This window comes from Haliotis asinina, chromosome 10 (genome assembly GCF_037392515.1).
Source record: "Haliotis asinina isolate JCU_RB_2024 chromosome 10, JCU_Hal_asi_v2, whole genome shotgun sequence".
Classification (NCBI taxonomy): Eukaryota; Metazoa; Mollusca; class Gastropoda; order Lepetellida; family Haliotidae; genus Haliotis; species Haliotis asinina.
In genome coordinates this window covers 45,815,171-45,839,906 of record NC_090289.1, presented here as the reverse complement: position 1 = coordinate 45,839,906, position 24,736 = coordinate 45,815,171, and the positions used below count along the sequence as shown (strand labels likewise).

The 24,736-nt window shown below is 38.6% G+C and overlaps 2 protein-coding genes across 2 annotated transcripts; both read right to left on the bottom strand.

Annotated features, from left to right (window-relative positions):
• Positions 1 to 2,109: 2,109 nt before the first annotated feature.
• LOC137298724 (heparan-sulfate 6-O-sulfotransferase 2-like) lies at positions 2,110 to 4,020 on the bottom strand. The gene is made up of 2 exons (XM_067831002.1): positions 3,563 to 4,020; positions 2,110 to 2,686 (listed from the first exon to the last, which is right to left on the bottom strand). Exons 1-2 carry the CDS (start codon positions 4,018 to 4,020, stop codon positions 2,110 to 2,112), a joined length of 1,035 nt encoding a protein of 344 aa, XP_067687103.1.
• Positions 4,021 to 16,443: 12,423 nt separating this feature from the next.
• Positions 16,444 to 23,653, bottom strand: LOC137297987 (checkpoint protein HUS1-like). The gene is made up of 8 exons (XM_067830003.1): positions 23,483 to 23,653; positions 21,933 to 22,060; positions 21,367 to 21,543; positions 20,611 to 20,718; positions 20,139 to 20,213; positions 19,464 to 19,563; positions 17,740 to 17,877; positions 16,444 to 17,147 (listed from the first exon to the last, which is right to left on the bottom strand). The coding sequence occupies exons 1-8, from the start codon at positions 23,532 to 23,534 to the stop codon at positions 17,062 to 17,064; spliced, it is 864 nt and encodes a 287-aa protein (XP_067686104.1). The 5' UTR covers positions 23,535 to 23,653; the 3' UTR covers positions 16,444 to 17,061.
• Between the last annotated feature and the right edge of the window lie 1,083 nt (positions 23,654 to 24,736).

Here is a 24,736-nt window from a genome sequence, read left to right as displayed (position 1 = left end):
TTACGCCTAAACGCTTTTAGAAAGTGCACTGATATAGAAACAAAAATCATTGTTTTATATCGCTCATATGTATGGATAATACAACGTGAAACTTGACTCGTATGCATGGATTATACAACATGAGACATGCCTCATATGCAAATAAATACAACGTGACGCCTAACTCACATGCATGAATAATACAACGTGAAAACTGGCTCACATGCATGGATAATACAACGTGAGGCCTGCCTCATATGCATAGATAACACAACGTGAAGCCTGATTCCTTGATCTACTTTCACAGTGTATGATGCAGTTCTGTGAGCAGCACGGCTTTAAAGTCGTGATGGTAGCTTATTGATGGTGTTTGGGTCTTCAAATTGTACAGTTGACTGGGGATTATATCAGGGGCCCACTGGAACATTTTCTGTGTGTTTCTATAGGCAAATCGTGTTCGACGTCAACTGGGAATCTCATCTCATGCCATACGCCATACATGGGATATCACTCTTTCCAGGGCTCAGTGGAACAGTCTGACAATACCATGTACGTTTTGTCTACACCTATAAACAATGATGCCTTTTGTACATGCTAATCGTCATAGGCAGTAATACTAATGTCACAAAAAGGCCTGCCTGTTGTTAAGAGGTGGCTCCAATGCAGAAATTAGTTAAATCCGAAAATCACGATCACAATGTGAATGAGTACTTAACACATTTTAATGAATCATGTTATACATATAAAAGAGACAAGAAATAAGTGGTAGAATAAGGAAATAGCAGATAATTATTACTACACTCTCAGTTCTACAGAATAAACACACAGATGAAAGTATTATATGCACCAGTGTCCCGAAAGCAGTATTTGCGATTGGCAGGAAGTGGTGTTTTATAATATGTTATTTTCCTTGTTGCATGTATCAGTTTGACCAGTTGCTTAGAGACTGTCACCTCTCGAATCTTCATGTGTGTGTGTATGTATGTACGTGCGTGCGAGCATGCAATTTTCAATGCTGATATTAAGTATCTGACACATCGAAAAGACAGCGAAGTACATAAGCATACATGTAAATGCATGTACTGGCACTATTTTAGACTTGGGTATTTGGTGATATGTGAAAACATACTACAATAGCTACAATTAATATGCCTCATTGATGCGGTATTTTCCGAGAAAGGTTATGAATGATAATAACAATGATATATTTGCTTGTAGATAATGACAATAGCCACAGAAATAATGCTACATTCATGAAATCCTTTTCTTTGAAGAGATCCAAGTACCGCATCAGGCTGTTGTTTTGTGAAATTTGAAACGCCTGTTTAAATGCCACCGTGTGCGTGTAAACGTAGATACAGCATTTACAAAATATTAACCATTTGTTCATTTCATTTTCAGTCATAACGTTTTCATTTAATATGTCAACACTAATACTCTGCAACAACGAGTGGCTGAATGTATATTTACGCCATGTTTAGCAATATTCCATCAACGTCATGGTTAGGAACACCAAAAAAATGGGCTTTGTGTGCATGTGGGGTGCGTGAAGGACGAACTGTTAACCACTAGGCTACACCACCGCCCCAATACATGTTACAAGCGCCTGTGTCTGACGTAGATTTGTAATTATGAATTTTCTTTTTGACCTTTGTAACGATTCAAAATGATATTTAAATCGAATATATATATATATGCGGAATTTACGACCAGTGTTTTCATTTTCTTGTGCTAATTATAATGTAGTTGTGATGACATTACAAAATAAACCATGAAAGGAGTAAGGAATATTCCACATGGGGTATATGTTATCTGGGAACCAAATGTACGTGAATGGGAGAGTGTTTTGAATTTCGTGTTCCTGCTCTATTTCCCAACGGTATTTTCGCTATCAGTTCTATTACCTGCGACTTTGAATTTTGCCAAGTTGCGATCATGAAACGATAGGAAGACAAGGAGGCACTGGTTAATGAAACTAATACAAAGTTGGCAACATCCGTTTATGGATGATCCTCAAAAAGAGATGATTGGGGTGTGCACGAAACGTATTTGTTGTACGTAGGCATGATTCATTGAACGGAAACAGGTACAAGAAACACAACAGTCGATATTATCATAAACTCCTTGTTATTATTTTGTTATCCTAAAAGTCACAAGAGTGTCATATCTTTCAAAGAATAACTTAAGTGCATAATCATACAACAAGAAATCATATTTGTTGACATTAGAAATAGTCTCCATGTCTTCACGTGAAATCTTACTTAAAGACATGAATGTTTCCATGTGGAGGGGGTGAACATATTTATCGACTATTTTTAACTGAAACGTTTCTTCAAACAAGACTTGGGTCATGTACGAATACTCCGTTATTCCAAAGAACGGCATATGTTTAAGGGTGTTTTTGGCACTGATTAGCAGTTTATCATAACACTGTACTTCGGACATTCTTGTGATAGAAAGACATTCATGTATAGACATGTTTGCCAACATTCGTGTTTGTCTATTGAATGCGGGATTCTGTGAACAACCAAGGAAAGTCTTAAAACTGATATCTTTCCCTTCGGACATTTCACTGCATTCTCGATCTGCACTGTCCACTTCAGAAGCAGGTATCTGAGACCACTTTGGCCATCCACGTTTTCGGACCTCGTGCCACTCATTGTAGAAACGATGTGCTGGGTACCGTAGAAGTGTCCAGTAAAGGTACCTGAAAGAGAACGTGTGATATGCTTGACACTGCTATTGCGAGACAAATGAATAAATAAACATTTTCACATACAAGGATCCAGCAAGTTAAATAGGTTGCCATCCCATTTATGTATGAACGAGGATACATGTGTATATACATGTGTATATACATACATACATACATACATACATACATACATACATACATACATACATACATACATACATACATACATACATACATACATACATACATACATACATACATACATACATACATACATACATACATACACATTAAAAAACATTGTTAAAGATATGCTTGTACTGCTTTTAAGGCGCTTTTAAGGCAAAATGATTACTTCTGCACATACAACACTATTAAACTTAGGTTTCACTTGTCAAACATGACAATCATGTGACCATATAACAGTCATTTCTGATTTTCACTTTTCAAAAGAAGGTAATTTGTTGGCGAAAAAAGTGTATACAACCTGTTCGCTGTAACAGATAATTTCAATTATGGTTTTGTTTTTAAAGTGAAAAGTACTAAGCCACACTAGGGTAGATGTTTTTGTCTGGAAGAGTTCCTATCAGACAGCCTATACTGGCAACATATACTGGGTGGAGCTTAACTTTTTTTCTAAGTATTTTAAGGATCGCAAATCAAGTTTACTTTCTCATTTATATGTAAAGGTTTTGTTACTCTTATTTATAGTAGGAGAAATCAACGATCTGAAAATCTTCTTAATCAGGAGCAACGGTACTTAAGGGATATGCGTGCCTTTCTAAGTGAGTCTAAGTGAAACAGCGTAGTGACGAGAAATAACTAAATTCATTCGAGATGTTTTCATTTGGTACGAGATGTTTTCATTTGATACTTAGCGTTACGTGCCTCATTCTTTTGTATCGCCTCCGATGAATTCCTAGGTCTCGGGAGGCGCGAATACACTCCCACAGTGTCTTCAAGCCTGGATAGATGCCACAAGGCCACGGATGCTTAGAAATGGAGAATAAAAGTGTTTCCCTTGCATAATCATAACAATAGCAGTCTGGTTGTCCAAGACATTCAGGACATTCGCCATATATAAGGCCGTTCTCTAGCAGATTCGAGAAATCCTCAGCACCAGTAAACGGCATTTGTACGAAGACCAGGGCATCATAACCTCTCTTGTGGATGTAATATCTCTGTACGTTATTTCCGAACACGTTCTGCGGATCATCGGGTATGGGTTCTAAAAACGAGTCCACAGCAATGTATGTACGTGTGGAGCTTTTCCGTATAAAGTGGAGCCACAGTATACCTAGTAATCCAACGACGTATAGACATCCTACAAGCAAACATTTCGCCATGAGGAAATCCGAACAGAGAAAAACACCTGACAAATCTGGAAAAGAACACATTTATTAGATTACTGGACGAAGCAAATACGTTACTGCCACGTCCCATTTATCAAGAATGGATTATATAAAATCTTCATAGTAACCATTTAGTGTGCCAAAGTGACATCTGAGTCATATCCTCACTGTCAAAACTCCATATACAATATATTTTTATTGCTACTTTAACACAATTGATAAAATGTTCAGTAACTATTTTTTGACAGATGGTTATCATGTCTCGAGGAACAATGTTCACAACCTATCAGTACGCGGCGTTATGGTACCAAAGAGATTAAAAGCATTCGGTCACAAAGCAAAAGATTTTCAACATGGATGCGTAAAGACCATACCTGAAATCCTCTGTCGTGACTTTGCAAGAATTCGACTACATTTATACTAACATAAATATATATAACTTGTCAAAGAAAGTTTATGGGATTTATCGACAACCATCATATCCTGTATGTTTACTTTGGTCACTTACCTCCTTCAGAAGAAACCCATGGGCAACGAAAAGATGTTGAATGTCCAGGAATTACACTGGAATAGTACGAGACGTTACGTTGCAGAGACACACGAGGAAGTACTTTCAGCCTTTAATGAATAGCAGTTCTTTACGAACGTTCACATTTTTCATTGAATTAAAGCAGACGAGATCCACAATTCATCATATTTTGTTTCTGGTCGTTTGCAGACCATTTAATTTCAAATTTCTGGGTTAGTGCGGTGTGATGAAAAGAACAGGCGCAAATGCAAGTTTGAAGTAAGCAGTAGACCAAACGAGATTTCAACAGACAAGATTTCAAGTCGAGTTATCAGGAAAGTTTGAACTCGATTCCTGTGGAAAGACTTGTACAACAGATCGGTAGCATCTGTCACTGCAGTGTCTGGTGTATGAAAGTCCCTTTGTTCTTGATTTATCTTAACACGAAGAATGTGTATGTATACGCAAACAATGAAGTCTGTTCACCAAGGAGTTCAGCTTGATAATACCGCGTGTCATGTGAGATTGATATGAAATGATCAGAGGAAAACACAGAGCGCCTTTGAGCAGCTCAGTTGGCTATTGACGCTATGCAAATATTTGCATAATCCTAACAATCAGATACCCATAGGTTCAGGAATGTAGTATACATGATAATCCTTAACATGATGTAATATATTCATTTCTTCTAGTATAAATCCAGCTAGAAATCAGGTGAAAGTGTAGAAATTGTTTGTCAATGTTCAGTTGCACATGTGTGCACACTGTAAATATATTCCAACAAACCTCTCACTGTGTAATTCGCATTTGACCTGTCATGTCTATATGCACACTTAGCAATTTTCCGGGTATATGATTTAACAAGCATTGTCACTAAGGTGACGTAATGCCCCGCCGCGAATTATCAAATCAAACTTAAAAAGTAACGACATTATATAATGAAGTTAATGCTAACAAAACACTAGTCAACCTCTCTTGGTATCTTGCATTGTAGTTGTTCAAACATGCGAATAATTTCAAGACTGACTTTGTCCTTGACATGAATGTCATTGGTCATGAAATATGCAAAAATAGTACTAATGAAATTGCTTATTCAAACATATTCAAAGGACGCCTTGCAAGAAAACCCAGTGAACCGTTCTTAAGATATCTTGGTGACATGTCCGGTTAGCATGAGGAAATCTTCACAGTGTAACAGTGGCCTTGAAACATTTGTGAAGGACAGGGCCCTGCACCTTACCGAGATGAAGTTTGGTGTCACATATAAAGAAAATCCCGTTGACGGTTATTGACGAATCCCGCTGACAAGCTTAACATGCAGGTAAACATGCTCATATCTTTAAAGTGTTGCCATGACAATGAAAACCATGTGAAGGTTACCAAAATCGACTTGGCCCTACGCCTTCCCAGGATAAAGCTTAGTGTTGAATATGAAGAAACTCCAGATAACGGTTCTTGAGATAGCTAAACGTGCAATATTCTGAATTCTTCAAATGTCGCCATGACCTTGAAAAATTAGTGAAGGTCTGTTAGGTCACCAAAATCGAAAGCTTGGTTTTCAATATGAAAACAAAAACCACTGAACGGTTCTTGAGATATGTCGTCGCTAAGAAAGGTAAACGTTAAAGTCCTCTCGTGACCTTGAAATGAAGGTCCATATCATTAAACCAGACTGAGACGTGTCTTATACTGTGATGAACCTAGGTATCAAAAGTGAAAGTAATCTAGTCAGTGGTTTTAAGATATTCCAGTTTGTACGGACGTATGCATGGGCTAAACGAGCGATGGGAGATAATTATAGCTTGAGAACGTAATGTTTGTATGTTACACAAGCAATAACTAAAACATGTGGATCGAGCAAAGTGTTACTGTTATCTTTGATTCGCTCACATATACAATGTCATTGAAAGATCTGGCGGCCACGTGCCGTCCCCGAAACATCATTTTGTACGACACTATTATTTTGGAAACAACTGGTTAAATACAATAGTGACTCTAAGATTTGAACCAATGTAATCGGTCTTACTTTTCTTGACATGCCAACAATTCACGACGGAATATTTAATTTTTGTCAACACTTGCTACAAAATTGATAAATGTGACCTTGACCTTTGGCCTTGAAGGCGTTTATGCCCACGTATATATCACACATGGAGCAGGATATCACTGACAGAAGAAAACATTCAACCAATATTTAGTTTAAAAAATGAATGACATAATCCATTCTGTGATACAGATGCATGGTAACCATGGAAACGTCCGGAATCGCACGTGTCCTAACAATTACTGGTATGAAATGTGTCTTATGTCACCAAACACGTGATACTCAATGCATTCCATCCTTAGCAGTTAAGAAAGATGTGAGGTTAAACATAGAATTTCAGGCATAGCCATAGAGGGGGTTACTGTACATGTGACCTTGACCTTACTGTTTTACATGGTTCGGTGGAGCAGTACTTTGCTCATTACATGCATTCTCAAAAATTATAACATTATTTATAGTGAACACAAAAATGTCATATTGCCTGACACTTTCAGGTTTGGCAACATTGGTTTTTCCAAGCTTTCCAATTCACATTTTGACACCAACAAATTCTCACAATGTATGGACAGTTGGGTCTTCCGAACATGACGGCCTTAGATGTCCTAGCCTATTCAAATATCGACGTCTTTCTGGCCAAGGGAATGCCTCGATGGCTGTCTGACATAAACATTACATAACAGAAATTGATCTCTGAGATCCAGAATTATCATGCATTACGAGAGAAATACGCCATTTGACCAATGAAATAATGAGCAAGATGTCGACAGCAGCAATTTTGAATTTTTGTTTATCTGACTTCTTTGCACGAGTTTCATAAAGTCGCTATTTATTTCAATCTTTACTTCGTTCTGAAAAATATTTTTACTGAGTTTGAAAACTGAACAAATAAAAATTCTGGAATGTTTAACCGATAATTAGAGGCAGTTCTTCCCTTGGGGTTCTAAATGTTCTTCATGTTCAAATATTTACCCACCTGAATCAGTCGTGCAGGCCTAAAATATCATTTTGAATGCTCATTGTTACGCATTTTAAGGCTGTATGACTAAACAGCACATTCATACTTAGTCTTGTCAATGAAAGGTCGTTGCTTCGTAATTCGTGAAGGGACGTAATCAAATATTCCTACCACTAACATTAGATTGTATTGTATTGTTTTAAATAAGATTTCGTTTGATATTGAATTAAAACTGGTATCAGCAGAAAACAATATCCGAAGAATATCACGACACCTCAGAGCTGTGTGAGCAACCCTTTACAAACACATCACACAAAAAGACCACTTGATTCTCTATTTACGGGGCTACAAAAGAAAGCAGGAATATCGGCGATATCTGCATCATCACAAAGGAGTTAACTGACTGTAAACGCCTTCATGACACAGGAATTTCTGGATTAATTTTGGCTGGCCTGAAGAGTGTTTGTATACTTAAGTTAAATGACATAAAGAAGGGACATTCCTTTTGTTTACAACGAGGCGACTGGAAATCCGACTTTGGTATATTGCAGGATTTGCTCATCGGGTGTTTGGCGGTATGGCTATTTCACAGATCTTTTCATGTTTGTAATGAGTTTTCAAAAGTGGACCACTGGGTATCTGTGATGTGGACAATGGGAAACCCTTCTTCATTTAACTTGATCAGACTGTCTTGACTGTGCGCCGCTATATTGTCTCTAGGATGGACAAGAGCTTGTATCTGACTGCAGTCGGGGCAGCCATGGAAAGGGCATGATTCATAATAATGAGGTATGAAATTTATGCCACATATAACAGCAGTCAAACTTCGAAGGTTTGTAACCATGGTCAAATAATATCTTACCTTGAGAAGATGAGGTGTTCTCTGAGAAAGGTTTTGCTTTGTTTCATAAATGGGTCTGATCGTTACATATACGTGTATCTATGAGATCACGGGTGAATGCTAAGCGGCTTCAGACGTTTTACAGTGAATATAACGAACTGAAGGGATACATCGAATGTGTTACTTTCGTTAATGAAACGGAGCCGCTACTGAATTGCTCAGACACCTCGTGTCATCATTGATGTGTAGTGATTGTTGCAGATACTTTTCATCACTATATCTCCTATAGAATGTGCTGCGGTGGATAGTCTGGACTCGTCATACATTGACGTCGGTGCTTTCTGTTTTCCTTGTAGTGGGATCAATATGTACATACGTGTTACACCCACTGACTGAGTGAGTGAATGAGTTTAGTTTTAAGCCGCATGCAGAAATATTCCAGCTATATTCCAGTTGTCTGTAAATGATAGAATCTGGACCAGATGATCCAGTAATCACCGGTATCGATCAACGCATGTAGGATACGATAAGTGACAACCAAGTGAGCAAGCCTGACCACCCGATCCTGTTAGTCGTCTCTTACTATATGCATAGGTTATGGAAGATCAATTCGAACCCTGATCTTCAATGGTCCCACAGCATGGAGAACTGCATTGTCCAACCAATAAAATGATTATCTGTTGTAAGTGCACCTGTGCAGATGTGAGAGTTTGTAGTGTTATTTCTTAAACCAAATGTAATGGAGATTAAGTGCCTTATTCTGCTGCTCCGAATCAATGATGGAAGTCAACTCAATGTATCCTACTAAGAAAGTGTGATGCACAAATTGATGCTATTGAAACAGTTAATCTGGAGGAAGATAACGACATTTGCGATGGGATGCATTTATATCCTTGATCTAGGATATCTAGGGACAGCTTCTCATCCTACCCACCCACCACCCCCCTCCACATTGTAGGGGAAGTCACAAGGTGCACTAAACTGCAATATGGTATTGCCATCTGATGACATTTGAAGGTGGTAATCGTTCTGGGTCAGGGCCTTCTCTATCGGTTTCATAAGCCTTACACAACGTAAAACGTACAGTTTACATACCTGAAGAAGAAATGGATTTTTCCACACTGATAAATGACTAGTTGTCAAGTATCCTGGTTTATGTTACATGTAACATTTACGCAACGTATGGTCTTACAGTGTGCGTCATCTACGTGTTCATATTGCTGAGGAGCCTTTCAGTGAAACCAGCAGTGTGGAGGTGTCACTCAGGACAGCTGTGTATCTGGTACAAAAGATGAAATCACTAGTACATATAGTGCACTTTGCAAATGTGGCGCAGGTTACGCAATCGGAGGTGATATAATTATTGAGATGATGGATTCGTGATATACACAAGACCGACACTCGGCACCGCAGCTGATATACACGTATGTAAAGTACAGAAGCACTGGTATACTTCCTTTCAATAGTTTAGACTATAAGTGTAAATATAGCCACTTACTTCAGGCAACTGTTCAAAACTAAATTTTCAAAGTTTTCCATACCGTATAAAGGTACTGTTTACACATGAACTGATGTGTTGTAAAATGAATTCGCCACCTTGGAAATATCATTATCATTAGATCAATAAATGATAAAACGCAGTGAACACTGGCGAATTCTCAACAAAACTGTACATCAAAACGCCGCTGTTTGCACTTCCTTTCAATACAATGCATGATCTTCATGCAAATAACCTGAACAAAATCACCAGCCTAAGGTGAGAACACATGCATCACGTGCTTCGTTTTGGGACAGGGCTGGGGTCCTAGAAACTGTCTCTCTCCAAGGACAACTTTGCACATGAAATTAGTTGCACCATTGCTCTATGCACAGGACCACACACCACAACCTTCGTGTGTTGTCGAAATGTCGACTTCAAAGTTTGCATTTGACAAATGCGTGTGACATGTGCAGGAACCTGAAAATGTCAGTGCATAATAGTGTATCCAAGCATGTTGGTAACTCACATATGTTACGAATGTAGCTAGATATATCCAGGTGGCGCAGATCGAGCAGTTCTACCACTTTAAAATTGGTGAAAAGCTCAACCATGATTATGCTTGCATACAACTTGACACTGTATGAACTTTGCGGGTTTGTAACATATATTATATTTTGGATTACATTTTCTTGGCAAAGTACAAGTTCTAGTATTGTTTTGTGAGCTGAGTCCCACCTAGGATTCGAACCCACACCCTCAGGCGCGTAATGGTAACCACACAAAGTCAGCCGCCTAACCCGCTGAGCCACCACGACTTCCACAAAAATTAAAGTCGGACAACTGGTAGTCTGGACTGCGGGCTTTGTGTACCCCTCTGACAAGTGTTAATTGGCACGCCTCGCACGGTCAGAAGTACGAGAATTCGAGCTTTACCAAGAAAGTATAATCCCATATATAACATATTTTACATTTGACCATTTTCTAAATGGCATTGTGTAATTATTTGCGGGTTTAGGTTATCTCTTAATTCCCTTGATCAGTGCTCATGATGTGATCATTGTATCGTCTTGTCCAAACTCGATTTTTATAGACCCTAATATAGCTGCATTGTTGCGGAATGCGACGTTAATCAACAAGCATTACATCAGAGTTTAACTCATCGTAGAGGCTTAGTTATTTTTTCCAAGTTCACAAACAACACGAATGCGAGTCCAGAGCTGTAATACCAAACTATAAATGTATACGGAATGCCAGCTTTCCAACGGATGGTCAAAAGCAATGTAATATCCATTTGTTCCACTGAGATATATACTTTAAAAGCAAACTCGATGGAAATGTCGATCGTAATATGTACCATAATCATATTGGGCCTTACTTTACTGAAAGGAGACGTAGAAAATATAGAAGCTGAACTTATTCCGAACGATCAACATCAGCCTGCAAAAGTTTTAGAATACATCTATACTAGAATAAGATATTAATAACTATTTCGCGACATTTAAAACAATTTAGAGAAATGTATTTTACACTATAGTGTATCTATAAAGCTATCTAGACACGATTAACTCTATCTGGCCAGCTTTGAAATACCTTTTGGAACTCAAGGAAACGTCTTGACAAAAAATATGTAAAACTTCTGAAAAAAAAATTAAAAACGGCATCGTTTAACCAAGTACACAAATCAAGGATGATTGTTGTGACATTTAGAGATGTGGGTAAAACGTTGTGTCACCTTATACTAAATGATTTTGAAATAATAATTCACATATTTCAGGGCATTTGTTGACATGACGGAAAAGTGTATCGGTGAGGGATCGGTATCTGATGAACAAACGTTGCTGATCTCCCTCTTTTTCTACCACTATAAATACAGAAATTCATCGATATACAAATCAAGCCATTAGGCAACACGACGTACTTCTCATTTTACTCGGCCTTTGCCTTTCCATTAATTAGTGAGTGAGAGAATAAGGGTTAGGGTTTAGCAATATTCCTGCTATATCGCGACAGGCCACGTCAGAAATGGGCTTCACACCTTGCAACCATGTGCAGAATCGAACCGGGTCTTCGGCATGACGAGCGAGCGCTTCAACCACCAGGCTACATCCCATCCTCTTTTAATTAGTCAGTTCAGGTGATATGCTTCATTACGACGATACATCATTATTTCTACAAAAGTCTACCCATTTAACAGCATGTGGTGTTCCAACAAAAGCATAAATACATAATTTTCATAATATAAATACATAATCCTAATAAGATCAATAAGAGTAAATATTTACAAAAGCTGTGTCCATTGTCCGATTCTGATAATGTCGTAACAAGGCGTTTTGATAATAATGCTGAATATTCATAACGTGCCTGTCAAGGCTTCACGCCTTGCTCAATGCACATAATATGGTTATCATTATCCCGGATAACCAAAGCTGCCTGAGCGTGAGGCGTTAGAATGTCTCATGTCATATCCCGCCGGGTATCCATTTTCTGCTTGGTACAGAGGGACAATTTTGAACAAACTCATTTCCCTCAGCGTAGAACACATGTCAGATGTACTTTGTTGCGGGGCAGGACTGAAATGCTAGAAACTCTCAACTGCCATGCTGCCAAACACGGTCACCCATCCAAGGTCTCATCGCGCCTCGCGTTGACTAACTTCATCTGATTGGAGACGTGAGCTATATGCAAAGGACCACAACACCATATATAAATTTATCAAATAGTAGAGCAGAATGCGTTCTGAAAAGCAAGGTCGAATCTTTCCCTCAAACACGCACTGGAGCAGGTCCATTGTTCCAACTGAAACTCATGGGACCGTATCATACAAGTCACTGAACATTGAATCGCAGTGAACATTTTTGCAACTCATGTGTAAGATTCGTGCAAACGATAACGCATCTGTTGCTACAAGCCGTGCATTGGGGCGTAAAAAAGATATCGCCTACTGTGATATTATTGCAATATTACTTAAACCATACTCTCACAGAGTTCACACCGTGCAGAATGCATTGTTCTTTTGAACATTATCTATCGCTCAGATTTCACTTTCAAAACAAAACATTGGAATTAGCACAGGTGGCTCTTTCAAAAGTTATCTGATGAATCAGATATTTATCTTGGGATGACAATGATGGTGATTCAATCGTTCAAACAATCTGTGTTCTAACAGACAGCTGTCAGGCATCTTCTTCAAAGCATGACAAATATAATTTATTACTTCGATGGAAATACCTAACGTACAGAAATGGTTAACTAGCGAGCTTTGCTGATTCAGGTAGTTATCAGTATAGATGAGACTCACTGTGATGCCTCCTTTACAAAATGGAGATCAAGGGTGCACTACTCATACGATCTTGTTGACAATCTCCAGTGTTCTTGTAACAGTTAAAATTTCCATAGATGTTTATACTGTCACTGTCGGGGTCTTGCTATTAAATATAGTGCTAGAGTTAAAAACTCCGTCAGTGACAGTGTATATGTCGATGCCAGATATATGCGTTAAGAGCTCCCGTTTTTATAGTGTTGGGACACCGTTAGTCTGCCATGCAGACCCAGAAAGAGACATTCAAGAAAGCCCATGCAATTCCTAATAGCTACTGACCCGCTAGGCCAATGCAAGCTGATTGTGAATCGGGCCATATATAATTACCGTATCCGTTAACCGTATCCCGACTGGCTAGCTGAAAATCTCAGATAGAAAGGAATTGTGTATTCGTTTGATATATATTGTTTCAAACGAACATAAATTACCATCTTCAGTTACGAAACATCACACCAATTCTGACAGTTGTGCATTTTGATGCTCTAGTATTTTGCAGGCCAGTGAAGGATGATGTGGGCTACTAACATTTTTTCTTAATTGTCCTTCCCGGCCACTGACATTTCAAAGTGAATTCATCCACTGGTGGCAAAGTCTACATTTCCAAAGTTTCAAAGAAGAAAGCATGTGCCTCTACGGCAGTTTTACGTACACGTGAACAAATCTTATTTAATGATGTTCCGAATTTCAGAAGTGGCACGTCTCAATTTGTTTCTTCATATGTATGGAGAGATTCAGAAGAGGAACGCCACTTCGTTTGATCTTCCGCGAATATTTACTGGTGTGATGGTTCCTAAACACTTGGGTTAAGCGCTGAAACGTTCGCTATTTCAAAAGGTGTATATTTACTGGCGTGTGGGTTCCTAAACGCTAGGGTTAAGCGCTAAAACGTTCGCTATTTCAAAAGGTGTATATTTACTGGCGTGGAGGTTCGTAAGCGCTAGGCGCTAAAACGTTATAATACTCATAACAAAGCGGTACTTAGATAACTTTGTCAGAATGTTCGTTTGCCAGCAAACGTGATCATATCCATAGAATCTTGTCGCAGTCATACTGGTGTGAAGAGTTTATACAGCGGAAAATGAAAACAAGCATTTCCATCAACTTATCCAAACGCTTTATACGGTTTGTACCACATGGTTTACTGATGGACCAGGTTCAGTGAGTATTTGCGTGGTACGTTTGAAACTAGCAGACGCCCTTGATTACAACAACCAACCAACACATGGTCATACTATTCTTTCCATAAAATAAATTCAATACAAAATTGGCCTGTATCTTTAACAGATCACCCCTGTGCTGTGCTGTTTCCATCAGCCTCTTGACTTTATTATACAGGACGATGAGACGCCTTTTCGTTTGGTGGTCAAAGCATAACAACCCTTAAATATTCCCGAGTAAATCCAGATTCCATTATTTAGGACCCGATCAGTGTCTTGGCATATCGAGGGTTACGATGTTGATACACAACTCACCTGTACTGTAAATAATTCCAATCCTGTCACAAGGTGATGGCCCAACTACCACCGTGAGTGAATTTAGCTTTAAGCCGCCTTTGCCAAATACCAGAAGAAGTCAACTGAACCATGTGAACCAATTACCGTCCCACGCAACATCCGTTTTACCTTTTCATACAAAGAACCTTCATGCACTTTGATAAAAAAACTTTTGACTTGACATTTTCTTGATGTTGGCTGTAATAGAATACTGGGTGGCATGATGACATATCTAAACTATGATACAGTCAGGCACAAGGTAAAACAAAACACATTATATAATACTGATATCATTTTCACAACTTGTCTGTAGGGCTTAATTATATGTCAGGTTAATGTGGGTGGCAGGTCAGAAGTGATGTCTATCTCTGATGTCAACCTCGGTGAGCTCAGTTTAGTTTTACGCTGCACTCAGCAACAATTCCCACTATATATCGGTGGTCTGTTAATAATCGAGTCTGAACCAGACAATCCACTGATAAAAGCAATTGAGCAATTGGGAACCGATGACGTGTCAACCAAGTCAACGAGCCACGCCACCTGATCCCGCTGGTTCCCTTGTACAAGCACGGGTCACTGAAAGCCAATGTTCTAACCCAGACCTTCAAGGGTTCCGTCCACGACGGACAAACCACATTCTCTTCCCACAGAGGTTACTCCTGTCATATCTTCCTACGTAACCTCTGTTCTAATTCGGCTCTATCATGGTGCGAGTGTTCAAGACTCGCGATTGGAGGCGTTCAGATTTAGTTGTGTAATCAGCGACGTTGTTTCAAGAGTGATCATTCGCAACATCTCGGTAATTTCCGAATGCATCGGGAACACTTGTAACTACCAGTTTTTGTTTCTACAAACACATCATGGCGATTAGTCCCTGCACTCTCTATTGTCAGTTTCTGATTTTCAGTTAAACATGAAATACCAAATCTTTCCTTCGCACGTTGATGAACCAACTCTATGGAGGCCGCCGTATTGGAGCTAATTCTATTTAACGCGTGCTCTGATTGGATAGTAACAAGGGAGATAATTCCTGTTGCGATTTTTTGCCGCGAGGGGATTTCTCTATGAACGGGAAATATGACCGTATTAGAACAGAGGTTAGAGAATTAGAGGTTACGTAGGAAGATATGACAGGAGTAACCACTGTGGCAAGAGAATGGACAAACCAAAGTTCATGAAACGTAAGGTTCAGTGCGTATAATGGAAGCGAACCTACGATCATTGCCGACAAAACATAACTCTCCACATATCGTTTTTGCTGTTTCCTGTAACAAACTAATGACTCATTTAGTTTTAGCAAACGGATGTGTACATCAGACGTGGCCCTCACAGTTTGTACCTTTGTGTGGAATCAAACCCAGACCTTTGTCATGATGAGCCAACACTCTAACCACAAGACTACCACATCCCTCAATGTATTGCCAGTACTGGTCATCCTGACTGAGTAAACCTTCAAACAAATTCTTGTACCGATTCATTATGTTGACAACTGTCCACATAAAATACCCAATTTCATAAAAAAAATCAATCCAGTTTTAGACACTGGAGAAACTGATTGACGAAATCTTGTTCAATATTATTTTAAGACTTTGTGCAAAGCAGAAGTATGACATACTCTGATTACAAGTTTTGGTTCACTAAGATAGCAGCTGATCAGCAAACAATGAGGAGAAATTCAAAGAAATATTGAGAACAAAGGACTAGAAACCTTAGAGTAAAATCCCCCACACAAGGCATATTTGTCAGACAATACATATTGTTAGCAGAGTGTCAAAAGTTATCTCCCTTGCTTTTATTCACACTGAACATTAACAAATACATTCAGCCTCAATCCAAGAATACAGTGTAATATAATATAAAACAAAAAGCTGATAATATGATAAAAAATAATTCACTTATACATTATACACAAATAACAACTTTGAAACACTCTTAGGAAAGAACAATATTCCTAATTTGTCCATTGTCAGTACAAAAGCCAGTTCCTAAATAAGTTCATATTTCTTTACTCAAGTCAACACAGGTGGCCGATGGTGCGTCTTCTAGTCAAAGAATGGCTGAGGGTCACAATGTCCGTTGGTAAATGCCTTTCGTCTTCAACTCAATCATTTTGACATCTGTTGTCTGACAGTGTAGTTCCTTTCCTTTTCCAAACAGGTTGAAGATGAAACAGGTAGGAGTTGTTTGTCTTCAAAACAGAAAAAGGCTGAAGATAACCCAGGTGTCCAGAGACGATCCTGGACTTCCTTTGCCCAAATAATGGTTGAAGACAACCTGAGTATCCAAAAGTGGGAATGTTTACCTTCATCTCCAACATTGGTTCTAGCCAATACATATGTTTACACTGTCTTGCCCTTTACTCACAACAACATCAACATAGCACTGATGTCTCCTCTTAAGAACTGATGGCTGGCATAAAGTACTGCAGTGACACATCTTCGTGCATCATGAAGATGTGTACTATCCTCTTGTCAACAATATCTGTCAAATAGAAACAAGGGCAATGACAGTGAATTACTTAATCTGGGGGATGGCATAAAACCTACTTCACAACGGAAAATGAACAACTTCTAAGGTCAACCATGGTAACAGATTTTGCAAATGAACTAGCAACAATATTCTTGAGTAGTATCCCAGCCAGCCAGTATGGCTCATCATTTGGGAAAGCCCAAAGTGATGCAAGTCTCAGCAAAATTATGGTCTTGACAAATCAAGAAACACAATCTAAGCAAAGCAGAAATGGAACCCTTGATCAAGAACTTCTGACATACCCAAGGGTAGCAACTCTGCACAGCAAATAGTGATGTCTCAGATAACAGTACCAATGCCCCTTGGCAGGACTGACATTTTAAGGATGCGAAATTCAACTGACTATACAAAAGTTAAACTGAAGGTACATACTACTGGAATCCTGCCAAATATCATGAGGTTAGGAAACAAATAAAACGGCAACATGCAAAACGATGTACCCCAGTAAGTTTCAATTAGATTTCCAAAATACTTCAAAAGACAAGCATATCGGCTTAGCGTTTTCAACAGTTTACACAACACAAAAACATTAAATGTAACTCACTGCATATGACTCTTGTTGGGTTCACTTGCTGTCCTGACAGAAACTGGGCAAACCTACGGATGTCGATTTTAGCTTCAGAAAAGTCTCTCTCACTCCTGTCTTGCTGGCTTCTCTGAGTTGCATTCTCCACATCTCGTCCTGGAACAAGCACAAACATCGAATGACATGCAAGTACAGTAATCCCTCACAATAACATGCTTCGCCATACCATGGATTTGGTTAAATCGCAGGGTAATCTGTGGCTTCCACAAAAAAGCTGAACTGCGATCACATCCCTTCACGAAATCGAAAAAATAGCTCATCAACAAATCCCCTGTTGCACTCTGGTAAATAACGTTAACTAGTGAAAGTCAGTCCGGATGGGCATTGACAGTGTTTATCGTACGTATCCATTGTGTTTCAGATGCATAAAACATGCAGGATTTCTCAATAATAATCATACCAACATCGTAGTAGTAACTTATGAAAGACAAGACATGCGATCAGTTGAGTTATGACCAGTACTTACAGTGTTGGCTGTGATGCAACAAACTGCGCTATAGCGCAATTAAACACAGTCATCCGAGAATGTATGGTGTCAGAAAACACATTTTACATGATTAAATTCAATCCTATTTCTATTCATTAAAATTGTTGACAGAAACAACTGAGACACCAATTCCATATGCATACAAATTCCGCTTACCACATTCGTCAGGCTTCGTTTTTCGCTGGAAAGTCAGTGGTGACTTGTCAAACCTTTTCCTACCACCAGTGAATATGATTTTATGCCACTTTTAACACTATTACATCTGGTGGACACCAGAAATGGGCTCCACACATTGTACCCATATGGGGAATTGAACCTGGGCCTTCAGTATGACGAGTGATTGCTTTAACCACTAAACCACCACATTAACCCATCACCATTAAGGTAAAACATACAGTGTCATAATTTTTGGGAGGATCTGAAGCAAATCATGGGTGATAAACATGATTATACTGCTTAATTTACTGACAGATTAAATTCTCTTGGGGGGCTCAATAAGTACAAATGACACATTTATGTCAAGAGAGTGAAATGACTTAAGCCTTACTATTCCAAATTTACCAAGGGTAATTTAGAGCATATCAAAACATCCACACCATCCTCATCCAACCAATTCCATTCCATGGATGCTTAAATCAGAAAGCCTGTATTATACATGTTGTTGATTTCATTGTTATTGTTTGACATGGAAATCAGCTATGTTCCATTACAGGGGCCAATATATGATCAAATCTGGACTGGAAAAAACGATGACTGATATAAGCAATGACACGGTACCTCGATACACCAATAACCCATACATAAGATTGACCCATAATGTCACCTTATATAACCAGTTTGGGTTCTAGGGGATAACTTCTTATCTCAAATCTACACAAGTTCTCAACTTAACCATTGCTTGTTAACACTAAACAATGTTCTGACTGTTTGCTTTGATTGCAATAGATACTGAACTTTTAACACATTACAATAGTGAACCAATGCCGGATTTTGAAGACTACCTTGCTCAAACAAAGTAGGATGTATTTAGCATTACATCAACAAAGGGAGAAAATAAACTTAAGCTAAATTATCACTATGTAATGTCTTACCATTTAAATTGTCTTACCATTTAAATTTCCTGTTCTAGACAATTTCTAGACAATATTTCCCACAATATGAAAGAAACCATTCCTCATAGTGAAACAATACTTACTCCATGTGGGGTTATGAAGGTCCTGGAAGTGTGTGCTGATTGAAACCATATCTGTCTCCACGCTCAGTGTCATCTCTCCATTCTGATTGGCTGAGAGAACCTGAAATATGAGTGAGTGAGTGAGTGAGTTTAGTTTTACGCCATACTCTGCAATATTCCAGTTATATTGCAGTAATCTGTAAATAATCGAGTCTGGACCAGACAATCCAGTGATCAACAGCACGAGCATCTATCTGCACATCTGGGAAACAATGATACATAAAAACAAAGTCGGCAAGCCTGACCACCTGATCCCGTTAGTTGCCTCTTACGACAAGCAGAGTCATCTTTTATAGCAAGCATGTGTTGCTGAAGGTCTGTTCTACCCTCGACCTTCGTGGGTCCCTGAAATATGACCAACATTACTGTCAGTTATTCAAGCAACAGTGGGTACCAATTTCTTTCGTGCACAAGATACTCATACTTGGAGCAATATTCAAGCGCTGAATGTACTTAAGGGTTCAAGTTTCAGGCAAAGTGTGACATATTACTATACACAGATATGACTTCATATTGCTTCAACAGGATAGCAATGAATATTGTTTGAATTTGCTATTCAGATGGTATTAAGGTAGTTTACAGGGATGATGACTAGCAGAACATATTAACATAACACACTCATTCTGATGAACTCACCATAGTGTTACTGAGGTTTTTCATCTTGTCGACAACATTCCTCAACAACTTGATGGGAGGCATGGCAATGCTCACCTGCAAATAAGAGGCAACACATATATATGGGTGGACAGGTGAGTGGTTTATTTGATGAACAGGTGAGTGGCTCAGTGGGTGAGTTGGCTAGAGGTTGGATGGACAGGTGTTTGAATGGTATGTCAAAGTAATTTCCCAGTTATTTTGTTTCCTTAGTACTTAATTCTGGAAGTTCAAACAGACTTGTTATGGTAGGTTTTGAACCATAAGGACTTGAGTTTGAAACACTAAGTATGGTAATAGGTAAACTATTACTAATACAAGAGTGAAACAAAACATAATTTGGTCTAGAGTTGCCTCCCCTTCCACTGCGTAATTTAAATGCAAAGTGACAGCTCTGACATGACTAATCTGTTTTATGTTCAATACATTACTTCTTGCAAAATAATTTGCTCACATCAAACTGGGGCATCTCTGGTTCATCAAAGTCGTGCCAGTGTCTCCGGGGTACAACATGAACAGGGATGTCATGTGTCACCAGCCGCTGATGTGATCCAATCGTAGGCTGAAAAAGGTGAGTGAGTGAGTTAGTTTAGGTTTATGCCGCACAGCAATATTCTGGTCATATGCCAATGGTCTGTATGTAATCGAGTCTGGACCAGACAATCGAGTGATAAACAGTATGTATATCAATTTGCACAAATGGGAACCGATGATATGTATCAATCAAGTCAAGTGAGTATGATCACCCAATCCCTTTAGTCACCTCTTATGACAAGCATGGGCTACTGAAAGCCAATATTCTAACCCAGACCTTTCATGGGTACTGAAAAAAGGTAAGAGGAAGAAAAGAGAAAGATGTAAACTGATACTATCACTTGTTGTATGAAGGTATCTTTATAAACAAGATTTACCTGAAGAGATCCAATCTACATACTCATTTTCAGACACAAGATATAATACTGAGGGATCCCACAATCGGGTAGTCTAGTTGTTACTGCATTCACTTGTCAATGTCATCCTGAAGACCCATGTTCAATTCCCTCACATGGGTACAATGTGTGAAGCCCTCCTTTTCTGGTGTCCCCATTGTGTAATTGCTGGAATACTGCTTAAAGTGGGGATAAACCATACTCATTCACTCAGTTATCACATGACCCATGTCACTCAAAGAATGGGATTCACCCGTTAAATCACCCATGGATGTTCTCACCAGATCTACTTCCACTGTCAGACAAGGACTGTGCTTTTTGGTCAATTTTATCTTGACCCACTTTGCAGTCTGGGCTGTTTTCATGGCACGGAGCAAGTTTTCAGGTGTTAGTTCAAGGTAGATCTCATTTGCCTCTGCAGACAAACCATCCATCGCGAATTCATCAAAGAAGTTCCCCTGGAAGCAAGAAAAAAAGTATTCATATATTTGTCTCTTCTGTTAAGTCCTAGCTCTATTCCAGTATTACAACTACGGATGATATATATATGACTAAATTGTAATTCTAGAATGTGAAGAATCAAAAGGGAATGTTTGGCGATATGAACCAGATGAACTGAATGCCTGGCCATTATTTCATTCAAGTTGAAGCCTACAAAAATAGTGCTGACATGGCCGAGGGTTTTTTTTATCATTCAATGCCTAATTTTTCTTTTCTCTTAGCAAAAAATGTAACCATAAGTGGTGCAAATCCTTGAATCCTCCCCCCGACCTCCTCCTCCCACAAACAAAAAAACCATAGAAGCAAAAGATGTCCCACTTTGATGTAAGCTGGTTTTATGTCATACCTGGGGAAGTTCACACCAGATCTGAATTCCTCCATTGACCGCTTGTTCTGAGAGAATGAAGTAGACCTTGTCTGGGGTGATCCGTAAAATGCAAGTCTTGATCAGCTTGGACACAGTACCAACAACCTCTGCAACAGGGAAACGATTCTAGTACATTGCCAACTGCCAGCATTTTTTATAACTACATGTAAGAATCTAAGTAAATGAATATGGATCTGTCATCAGTATGGGCTACATCGAAATACTCTGATATGTACTAACATTAGGTGTCATGTGGATTCAGTGGAGTATTCAGAGCTTCAGATTATCTTACAAGCAATTGGGTATTTATTACTGTCTACTTAAGTATGAGTAATTGCATTTTTAGCAGTACCTAGCATTTTGTACACTCCCACTAGTTACAAGAATGAGTACTTTAACACAGTGTTTCGTAACCTTATTGGGAACTTGACTGTTCTACATATATAAATATAAATGCATCTCAATAGACTAAATGTAGTTAGTAATTGTCAAATTGCCAAACATTTGGCAGCCATTTCTAAATAATCAACATGGAAGCTGATTGACTATTAGAGTGAACCCTGGGCAGTGGCTACAGCTATAATAGTATATGTGTACATGTAGGCCTCACCTGCCATTAACTTATGCTGTTGTAGAGTCTGTGTGACATGACAAATCATCAAAAGCCAATTTTGTTAATTCAAAAATCCATGCATGGTATTATAGACCTATTGGGTTTTAAGTTATTCTTATGTATTTTTTGTACTCTAAGATTTGCAATTAACTGAATAAACATGATTTTTATTGAGTAAATACGCAAATACTGGCGTTATCTGGAGATCTGAATATAAAGCTTGTACCCATTCAAAATGCATTTGGACATCCTCAGGAATTGTTCACTTTTGTTCTTTCAGTCAACTGAACCAATCAAAATTGTACATGCTATACTTAGGTAGCAAGCAACCGGTTATCGCCATTTTAAAGCATTTTTAATGATTTTCTCCACTGTTTTTTAACATAATGAAACAAATTTTCCTTCATAACAGATTACTGATTAGCTATTCACCAACGTTTCCTGCTTGTTTACAGTTGCTGATCTTGTTTCCCTGAAAAGTGGTCAACAGGAAGCACATTTGTATATTGTGCTAGCCCAACAACTAACAAGGCCAGTTATCACCCTTTCTGATTTTTTCATGCCACTTACCAAATGTCATCTCCCTCAAACGGATATTGAATTTGTTTCAGAACATGTTCAATTATCTCAAGAAAAACTGTAAAAAAATATTGCTGATTTATCTCTGCGTGATCCGAATCAACCACCACTAGAATCTAAGATTGATGGAAATTCTCATTAACAGTCAGAGAAGGACTTAATGTCCTTTCCGTCAAAAGTATTAGAAGATTACCACCACAGGCTGTATAGTGGGGGCATATCCTATGCATCGATAACCAGTGATCACCAATGATGACCGGATGTGACAAAGACGCTAACAACAACACTTGCGCGATTTCCGTATCAACAACATCGAGAAATCACCTGGCATACGTACTTGTAAAGTGTTGAATACATCCAATATCAACTATCTTTCCTCTAAACTTCATCCTCTTGCCATTAACCTTGTTGATAGAGCCAACACACGTAATTTGAACCTAACGACACCATGAGCAGTCGCGAATTTTCCTATTTCCCGCCATCTTGGAAAGGGACGTAATGCTCTAACCCTATGATGCTGTAGAAATCTCCAGATAGAAGTTGGTACTTACATTTCTGATAGATAATTGTTGGCCGATTTCAAAACATGGATTTTCCTTTCGTCTGCTGAGTGACTTTATAAATACAGATTTGGCGATTTATAACTAACAATGACCTGGTGCATTGCGTTTCGAATCAGTGGCCTGGTTCAAGCGACTTTCTGAAAATTGAAGCGTGCTGTCTGACAGAACTTCGCGTTCAAGCGTTCTTTTGGCTACCATTCAAGACCTATATACCCATGTATTCTTCATAAGTTCTATACTCCCTCGTGGCAGTCGAAACGATATCAGGAAGAAACTGCATCGTAAATATATTAATAGAAGTTAGGTCGAGAAGCGAACGTAAAATGCCATTCCCGAGCGGGTTGGGGCAGAAGTGTTTAAAAATTCAAAACATGAGAGGTCTTCTTTGGAGGTAATAGTTTCAGATACTATTGTGGTCGTGTTTATTCAGTACACAGAACATAGAAGCTTACAATACGTTATTTATTTGTGAAATATAGGTGGAACTTTATGTTGAATATTCATGACACGTTTATAGACCTACGGCGTGAATGTATTTAGAAATAAAGATATGTAATTTGTTTTCAGAGGGAATGCTCCATAAACAGCAGTTTTGCGTAAATACATTAGATGTTATACTCAGAATTAAATAACGTTTATTGCTCGCCCTTGGAAGACAATGCAGTGAAATATTTGTACGGCAATATTACGTACACAAGTACAGTACCAATAGACGTAATGGGTTACAGCAGTATATGATGTCACAGTTCTAATACCTGTGTCACGATGATATTAAACAGAATACGAAACTCGCTTCCGTGAAATAACATTTTTATCAAACTCGTGAGAGAAATCATTAGCTCGATCATAAAAATGGTATTGCACGGAAGGTCGCTTAGTATCCTGTATTTGTATCAAGTACATGTAGATTCTAACGGCCTGCCCAAAATAACTAGAATATGATTCAATTTGACATTAATAATATGCTTATATATAGCAGTATCAGAATATTAATTTCGTTTTGTGTCGTTCTGACTCAGCGCACCTTC

Coding starts and splice junctions, on each gene's coding strand:
- LOC137298724 (XM_067831002.1), bottom strand. CDS start 4,020: ATGGCGAAATGTTTGCTTGTAGGATGTCTATACGTCGTTGGATTACTA. Junction 2,687..3,562: donor AGGCGATACAAAAGAATGAG/GCACGTAACGCT, acceptor GTTCTCTTTCAG/GTACCTTTACTGGACACTTC.
- LOC137297987 (XM_067830003.1), bottom strand. CDS start 23,534: ATGAAGTTTAGAGGAAAGATAGTTGATATTGGATGTATTCAACACTTT. Junction 20,214..20,610: donor CAGAGATGCCCCAGTTTGAT/GTGAGCAAATTA, acceptor TCTTATTTGCAG/GTGAGCATTGCCATGCCTCC. Junction 19,564..20,138: donor AAAACCTCAGTAACACTATG/GTGAGTTCATCA, acceptor CTCATATTTCAG/GTTCTCTCAGCCAATCAGAA.